Genomic DNA, 9,516 nt, shown 5'->3' on the forward strand with positions numbered 1-9,516 from the left:
CCGACCAGTGCCTACTGGTTCATGTCGACGGCTACCCGACCAGTGCCTACTGGTTCATGTCGACGGCTACCCGACCAGTGCCTACTGGTTCATGTCGACGGCTACCCGACCAGTGCCTACTGGTTTATGTCGACGGCTACCCGACCAGTGCCTACTGGTTTCTGTCTGTGGCTACCTGACCAATGCCTACTGGTTTCTGTCTGTGGCTACCTGACCAATGCCTACTGGTTTCTGTCTGTGGCTACCTGACCAATGCCTACTGGTTTCTGTCTGTGGCTACCTGACCAATGCCTACTGGTTCATGTTGACGGCTACCTGACCAATGTCTACTGGTTTCTGTCTATGGCTACCTGACCAATGCCTACTGATTCATGTCTATGGCTACCTGACCAATGCCTACTGGTTTAGATAGCAGCATTGGAAACTGTCGATATCTATAGGTTCAGAGATCAGTCTTCTGGGTTTTCTCCCTAAATAGTCTCCATCATAGGTTATCTCGATGACTAAAGCCATGTTCATACCTGCGTTTTCTTGCCTTAGCCAAATGGATCCGTCTTATGACCGAACGGCGCCAAACAGACCCTACTGACTCTAAGTGTCCATTAAGTCACCATTCAGCAGTCCGGCATTTTACCAGACCAGAAGGTCTTCATGCAGGACTTTACTTCTGGGTCTTTGTGCCGAATCTGCGATGGAACCTGCGAGTGGAGGCTCCTAGCACAGAGGACATTTCTAAGGCCTCTTTCAGACGGGCGATAGCGATATTGTGGCGCTCTTTTGCTGAGATTTTTGGACAGTGCCTCGCAGGTGATTTTGTTTGTTTTTAAGGCAGCTAGGGCTTTTACAGTAGCGTTTGGCGATACAATGTAACACATAGGGGGGCTTCATAGGGAAACATGGGCTACTACAAAACCTACAAATCGCGCAAAAATTCAGCATGCCGCCATTTTTTTTCTCTCGCCATGTAGCAGCCCACAAAACATCTCTAATGAGAAGGAAACCATAGGAAAGCAGGGGCTCACATACATGCGACTGGTAGCGCTGTCGCATCACCAGGAAATCATGCGATTTGGTTGCCCGTGTGAAACCGGCCTAAACCCAAACATACACATCTGAACAGGCAGTCGCTCATCTATGAACGGCTGCCTGGTCACAGTGAGTGGAGGCGGCGGCTGACGTGATCGCCGGTCCGCTCCGCCGCCATTCGCTGAGCGAGCAACCGGAGGCCACAGCTACTCTTACACAGGATGGGCTCCTTCACGCCGGCGATCGCGATATTACTGCGTGAAAATCATTGGTTTCATAATTCTGCGTTTTCACTCCCTCGCATCGCCTGAAAATCGCACAATTTTATGGCCAGTTTAGCGCCCTAAGGGTACAGTCACACTACGCAATTTTCCGCAGTGAACTCCGCCTCTAAAATCCGCGCCAAAATCTGCATTTTTTTACACTATTAATGGTGGGGCTCTGCACGCCAATTGTGCCGCGTCAACGGGTAAAACGCGCATGAAGAAATGTTTTTTGCGTCAGGTTCCTCCTGCGAACCGTCGCGCTGGTTGCTCAGTTAACCCCTTAAGGACCAGGCACTTTTTAGGGATTTTAGGGCTCCGTTTTTTTCCCTTCAGCTACCAAAATTATTTTACCGCTCCCATTAGAAAGGGCGAAATCTACAATCATACGTGGAAACCCTCTGCCGTCGCCGCACCGCGATATTAGCGCTCCACAGCCTCACATTCCCATTACAATGTGGCGCAAGGCTGCGGTCAGATTTGGCGGTTTTTGCTGCTCTTTTGACTCACAGCAAAAAAAAAAACCCAAAAAAAACAAAACAACAAATGCGTTTTTTAATAATTGCATTTTTTTTAAAGGCGCGTATTATTAAATAGCGCACACGGTTTTCTAAAAATCCGCACGCGGTTCTTAACAATGCGCGCGGTTTTTAAAATAGTTCAATACGTTAAAGACCGCCATGTTGGAGCGCAGCCTGGGGCGGATTTGTTTTAGCGCACGCCTCAGCTGCGATATAAGAGGCCTCTCTGCGCACGTATTGGTGTACGTTACGCGCACGCAGGATATGTCCATTCGCACACAGCAGACGAACACGCCCGATTTAGATGGCTGTTTGGCCTGATGATTCCAGGTGGATTCTCTTTTTCACAGAATTGCGCAAATGTGGAGAACAGAGCGCGTCCGATTTTTTTTAACATGTGCGAGAAACGGACGCACAAAATCTGAAACCGTGAATGAGCCCATTGACCACAGGTTCTACTTTCTGCATATCGCGCACGTTAATATCGCGCACACGAATACGCTCGTGTGGCCGGCGTTCGGCTGCGTTCACATCTGCGGTGGGACATCCGTTCTCCTAGCGCTATTTTGTGGCGGAGCCGCGACACAGATGTGAAGGCGGCCTTGTACGGCGCCACTACAGAAGCCCCAGGAAACAGTCAGGAATGTGTCTGACAACAGGCTTGCTGACAGTTTCCAGGCTACATTCCTGCTGTAGGAAAAGTCCACCAACTCTCTAACTGCCACAACTTCAACTCATGACGTAAGAAGGTGCCAAGGTTACATGACGTCACACACACAGGTAGCCCCTAGCTGGTCACTTACTGTCGCCCACCACCGCCTTCAGCCCGGTCGTCACCATCTTATTCTGTCCCCCGAAACTTCGGTGACTTCCGCGTTCCGAAGTCACACTCGCCCGTGACATCACGGGAGGAGCAGGAAGTCCGTTACCAAGGGGGCGGATCTCCGGTCGTCAGGGGGCGTTTACAGCGCGCGGATGTCGTAGTTTATTTACCAGAACGCTAACAGCAGGAGAGGGCGTGGCGTAGTGACGTAGCTCACAGCTACTCAGTGATAGGACGGTTTTATGAGTTGGGTGTTGCCAGTTATTTTATGGGCGTGGTTATAGGTGGGGGCTTCACGGCTCGCTGGTTGCCATGGGCGTCGGGGAGTTGTTTCTAGGGAGCGAAATAAGAGGGCGCATCTGTGAGGGCATGTGGGTGCCCAGTGCCCAGCTGGCATCACTGATACACACTGAATAGCCCCTTTATTACATACTTTCCACCATTAAGGCTTTGCTATATGAAAATTAGACCCAGTGCTATGGCACATCACTCATGTGTACGACCCCATTCAAATGAATGAGATTCATATTTGTGCGTCTCGCAACGCACACATCTTGCGCAATTTTCTCAGCCTTGTAAAGCCGCCTTACGAAAATCGCCCATGGAAGTCAATAGGTGCATTAAAAAACGGATGGCACTTGTATGCTGCGGGCGCGATCTGTTTTTAACGCATGTAACCGTGGAGAACATGAAAAAACTAAGTGACCCAGGAGGTGCAGAGCCGGCCGTTTATGCACCTTTTTACATGTCAAAAACGGATACACAATAGTTAAAAATCACGTGTAAAATGCATAAAAATGGCACAAAAAAATGGACCTTTTTTCATAGATTGCGATCGCAAGCGCCCGTGTGAAGGGGAAAATTCTGAGCAGCTTCCAACAAGGCTTGGTCATCGGTGCTACCGTGTTTCCCCGAAAATAAGACCCACGACTTACTGGTTGTGGGATTCATAAATCCAGGAAGCGATGGCTGTGATTGGTTCTTGAGCACTGTGCTCCGCCAATTACAGCTATCGCATTGGTTCATCCAGTGCTGCATTGATTGGTTGAGCTGTGGAGCTCGAAGAACCAATCAACAGTCATCGCATTGGGCAAGCAGGACTTATGAATTGGCTGAGCGATGGCTGTGATTGGTTCATCAAACGCTGCATTGATTGGCACTCAAGAACCAATCACAGCCTTCACTTCCTGGTGACAGGATGTATAAATGCTGCCTCCAGGAAGCGATGATATACAAGTGGCTAGGACTGCAGGAACATTGCGGACCTCCAGAGAGCGGTGTGAGGGACCTGGACCACACCTGCTAGGGAATATATTCCTAGTGTAGCTAGGGCCTATTTTGGGGGTAGGGCGTATATTATGAGTACCAGTTCAGATGGAAAGATGCAGTATACTACGGAATATCCTCAGAAACTGCTATGTTGGGGTCTTTAAATTTCTGTGCCTTTTAGTATTATAATTAGTCCAAGAAGTTAGATTTTAATGAGGGTCTGCAACTGGGGGGCTTCTTGCCCTTTGGGCAGCTTTGTTGTTAATTATTGTTAATGAGCCCTGTGTGCACCCTGAGGCACTTTTTGTATACTTTCTGGTGAGCTTTCGGGGTCTTTTGAGAATCTTCGCATGGTCATGTGGTCTCCTAATTCTCGGTTTCGTGCCTCTCTGGCTGTAGAAGGGCTGCTCTTAACACGGGGCGGATTTGCCGCGGACACTCCACCCGGAATTTCGCCGCGGCAAATCCACCTACGGCCGCTAATCGCAGGATTAGCCAGCCATGTGGACGAGATGTCTCTGCTGGTACTGCGGCGCGGATTCAACATGCCCTGTCCGCTCTGGCCAGCAAGCATGTCACTGCTATGAAGAGCCAGGCCCTGCATAAGGAAATGAATAAGGACGAAAGGCCCATTTACACGCAACAATTATGCTCAAAATTCGTTCAAATGATGTCATATGAGCGTTAAGCGTTGTTTGTAAATGCTGTCATCGCTCACTCTTTGGCTGAACGATGATTTTAAGGTGAGCTTAAAATCCATCATTCACCTGGAGAGAGATAACAGAGACCGCATGCTGTGTTCTCCACGGGAGTCAGGGATAACATTGTAGTCTGCAGACAGCCTGTGCGAGAACAATGGAGCTGTGTGCAGAGCTCAGACCACATGCTGTGCTCTGCAAACAGCTACTGACGGCCCTTTTACATGCAAATGAAGCTGATAAAGTGTTAATGGACATCAGTGTCTATTAACACTTTATGCAAAACGATCACTAAAACTGTCAATCTTTCAATCATTTGAAAGATCGTCTTTGCGTGTAAACAGACCTTAAGCTATGTCGCCTATAGAAGGATCCCAAAGCTTCCAGGCAATGGGGAGATGCCCTGTATAAAGATTAGAAGCTGTGCCACAGCTCAGTGTGTGACGCCGCAGGAACAGCTAGAGCCTGCAGGAGTAAAGCAGCACAGAAGTAGGAGCTGAAGCATTCTAAACTGCACGAGTGGCCAAAAGTGATCAGTGGGGCTAGCAGCTGAGGCTTATGAGACCCCAGAGCAGATTGGAGACACGTGACCACAAAGAATTAACACAGCCTGTATGATGTTATCCTCCCAGTGTCAGGCATAGGGGATAATAGAGAAAGACCTACAGTCACTAGAGCTCAGCAGGAAGTTGGTGCAAGGGCTAGAGTGTTTGGGCTAGAAAGATGACCTCTTATAAAGGGTGTAGGCCTCAGAAGAGAAGGTGCTGTTAGGATTTAAAGATGTTGTGAGTGAAAGGAGAGCACAGCATCTGGAAGAAGAGACACCTGGAAACTCCTGAACCCACAAGAACCCAGAGGAGATAACAGAATCATAGAATAGAATGGTAGGGTTGGAAGGGACCTCCAGGGTCATCTGGTCCAACCCCCTGCTCAGTGCAGGATCACTAAATCATCCCCGACAGATATTTGTCCAGCCTCTGTTTGAACACTTCCATTGAAGGAGAACTCACCACCTCCCCTGGTAACCTGTTCCACTCATTGATCACCCTCACTATCAGAAAGTTTTTTCTAATATCTAATCTGTGTCTCCTCCCTTTGAGTTTCATCCCATTGCTTCTAGTCTTTCCTTGTACAAATGAGAATAGGGCTGATCCCTCTGCACTGTGACAGCCCTTCAGATATTTGTAGACAGCCATTAAGTCTTCTCTCAGCCTTCTTTTTTGCAAGCTAAACATTCCCAGATCCTTTAACCGTTCCACATAGGACTTGATTTGCAGACCGCTGACCATCTTGGTAACTGTTCTCTGTACTTGCTCCAGTTTGTCTAGGTCTTTTTTAAAGTGGGGTGCCCAGAACTGGACACAGTATTTTAGATGAGGTCTGACTAAGGAAGAGTAGAGGGGGATAATGACCTCATGTGATCTAGACTCTATGCTTCTTTTAATACATCCCAAAATTGTGTTCGCCTTTTTGGCTGCTGCATCACATTGTTGACTCATGTTCAGTCCATGATCTATTAGTATACCCCAGTCTTTTTCACATGTGCTGCTGCTTAGTTCAATTCCTCCCATTCTGTATGTGCTTTTTTCATTTTTCTTGTCCAGATGGAGGTCTTTGCATTTCTCCTTGTTAAATACCATTCTGTTAGTCGCTGCCCACTGTTCAAGCTTATCTAGATCTTTTTGAATACTCTTTCTCTTCCCTAGTGTTAGCTATCCCTCCTAGCTTTGTGTCGCTGGCAAATTTGATCAGTTTCCCATCAATTCCCTTCTCCCGATCATTTATAAAATGTTGCCCACCACTTGGCCTAGGACAGAGCCTTGTGGTACCCCACTTGATACATTCTTCCACTTGGATATGCAGCCATTTATGACCACTCTTTGTGTATGATCACTCAGCCAGCTGTGAATCCACCTAACAGTTGCCTTGTCAATCCCAGATTTGGTCATTTTTTTCAATAATTATGGTATGAGATACTTTGTCAAATGTCATGATTTGCAGATTCTGTCACACCCCCCCCCCTGCACAGAGTTACACAGCATATTAATTAATGCTGTGTGAACACTCCCTAACATAGAAACATATTTTGGAGTGTGAATTCTGAGCGACTCGTGAGAATTTACTTGTTCAAAAAAAAAAAAAAAAAAATCCAGCCTCATCTAAACTGCGTAATCACAAGGGACAGGGATAACACTAGAAGAGCAGTCAAACTATGGGGTAAAAATAACAAAGCTATTATTGGACAATGAACAACAGCCGCACCCATCAGGACTAATCAATAAATGAGTCACTAACAATTAACTATAACAACCCCACCCATCCTACCCAACTGAGGACAGGTTTGAATCCCCGAACCATCAATACTGAAAAGGGAAGCGCAAGGCCCAACAAATAAGCACCAGAAAAAGAGAGAAGGGCAAGAAAAGGGACCATATAAAGGGGAATGGGGAGGGGAAGGGGGATGACATCAAGGAGTCCGAGCCATAGGATTCCTTAAAAAGCGACTCAAAATATTCACAGGGACTTTTTACCTCAACTCTTCTCGGTAGACCCATCAGTCTGATGTTGCATCTGTATGAGCGATTTTCTAAGCGCTGCGGAATAAGTTGGCGCTATCCAAATAAAGATTATTATTATAAGTCATCTAATTTCTATTGATGTGCAGAAGTAGACAACTCAAGAGCCTGTACTTGGTGTGGCTACTTCTTCCAAATCAGACACCTGGGTCTTCACCGCAGTGGTGCGCGAAATACAATAGCCTCTAGCAAGAAGTTATGAGCCTCCAATCATTGATCACTCCCAGGTGGCTCCCTTTTTCTACACCGTAGTTTGCTTCTGCCAGGACTTAAGCAGTGATAAGAGTTGTAGTTCCAAAGTCCTTTGATCCTGTGGGGGCTGAAGGATACGCATATTAAGTGAATCCTGGAGGTCCCAGTACAGGTTTGGCATCAGTGCCCAGGACTTTAAGGCCATCATAAAAAGGCTCTTGGAGGCTCCTTGTGTGTAGTGACCTCTTTTTCCACTTATGTAGAGCTTCTATGACGCAATCAAAGAGATTTTACCCAGTTACCAGAGCCCGAGAGGGGCGCATTATTGGAATACACTAGAGAGGATTGTCTGATAAGCACAAGCAGCTCCAACTGGAACGTTGTCCACCATCCAAAGACAGGTGGCGCCATCATTACAGGTCCCTGTGGTTGTCGGAGCTATTTCCAGGCACTCAGATGAAGGACATTTGATCTCAAGATGCCCATTACAAGTATGGCCTTAGACACGCACCGTCGGCTGCATTTGCAGTGGTTTTGTAAACGACTAAACTGGACTGCTAGGAAGTGGAACCGGGTTGTCTTCAGCGATGAATCCAGGTTTAGTTTGGGCATTGATGATGGCTGTGTTCATGTCTGGGGACCTAGGGGTGAGCGCCTCAATCCTACCTTTGCTGTGGAGCGGCACACTGCCCCCTGCTGGTGTGATGTCTGGGGGCCATCGCATACGACAGTCAGTCACCCCTAGTAGGGGTATAAGAGACAATGACAGCTCGGCAATATGTTCAGGACATCCTGCAGCCACATGTGTTCCTCTCATGGCGGCTTCCAAGATGCAGCAGTATAAGGGCGCCCACCCACTGGCGTTTTTTATCACTGCGAAATTCGCAGTTTTTTTTTTCTGCAGGAGGTCTATGGGACTTGTAATGTAAAAATCGCGATCGCGATTTTAGCTTTGCATGTCCCAAAGACCCCTGCAGAAAAAAAAAACCGCTGCGAATTTCGCAGTAAAAAAAAACGCTAGTGGGTGGGCACCCTAATGCTCGGCCGCACACACAAGGGAGTCACAGGAAGCCCCCACAACTTTGTCACACTTCCGTGGCTGCCCGCTTGCTGGCTTTATCGCCAATACAACATGTATGGGATGACAACTTTGACAGCCTACCAATGGGGCGGATTCTGATGCCTTTTTTTGATCCAGACAGGCTGCAGAAAATCTGCAGCATTTCTGCTATGTGTAAACATACCCTAAAACTAAACTGTGCCTCATGGTTAACAGCCAGCAGCCTCATTCGACTTTTGCAAATTTGACTTGGCAGAACTAAAGCAGAGATAAAGAATCAATTAACGCTGTATTCCTGCTTCTTGTGGCATTACTGGACTACAAATCTGCAATTACTAGTTCTATTTACTATAATGTAGTCTTTTTGTTGGATCCTTGCCACCACTGCGGTGTTTTGAACATGCAATCTCACGCTTTTGGCTATTTAAGAAGACCTGCATAGCCACATGCAGTCATCCTGAAAACTTACTACAAGTAAACTCGCACCAAAATCCGCACCCAACTTCATTGCAGATTTTTTTCCCAGGGATTTACTCATTGGAATTTCTTCCTCTCCCCCGCACCCCCCCCCCCCACATCAAAAGTAGACTGTACTTTTTCAAATTTGCAACATGACTATATTCCGCTGCTAATTCCATCAGCCGTGAATGAATGACGTTTGTTAAAATCTCATTCACTTACTGTACTTTGTTGTGGAACTTACTGCACATTCCGCAATGTCTGAACACACCCTTGGTTGACTTTGCTCCATCTATAGGGTTCCTTTTACATGAGCCGATTGGGCCTGAATGTTCGTTCACCCGACAATTGAGCCGTGTAAACTGAACAATGATCAGCCATTGAACGGGCTCACATTTGTATGAACAGGGAGACGTAGAGCCGGCCTATGGGGATAAAAGATCGTAATTAGAGATGAGCGAGCGTACTCGGATAAGCACTACTCGCTCGAGTAATGTGCTTTATCCGAGTATCGCTGTGCTCGTCCCTGAAGATTCGGGTGCCGCTGCGGCTGACAGGTGAGTCGCAGCGGGGAGCAGGGGAGAGCGGGCGGGAGAGAGGGTGAGAAAGATCTCCCCTCCATTCCTCCC

At 47.4% G+C, this 9,516-nt stretch overlaps 1 protein-coding gene across 1 annotated transcript in view; it reads right to left on the reverse strand.

The window, feature by feature from the left end:
- The window catches only part of STXBP2 (syntaxin binding protein 2), a 52,048-nt gene extending 49,291 nt beyond the window's left edge, over nt 1-2,757 (reverse strand). Inside the window, exon 1 of the mRNA XM_066593351.1 lies at nt 2,614-2,757. Within this exon, the coding sequence (XP_066449448.1) occupies nt 2,614-2,713 (100 nt within the window). The 5' untranslated portion in view covers nt 2,714-2,757. The remainder of the gene's footprint in view (nt 1-2,613) is intronic.
- Nucleotides 2,758-9,516: the final 6,759 nt, after the last annotated feature.

This window comes from Eleutherodactylus coqui, chromosome 2, assembly GCF_035609145.1.
Source record: "Eleutherodactylus coqui strain aEleCoq1 chromosome 2, aEleCoq1.hap1, whole genome shotgun sequence".
NCBI lineage: Eukaryota > Metazoa > Chordata > Amphibia > Anura > Eleutherodactylidae > Eleutherodactylus > Eleutherodactylus coqui.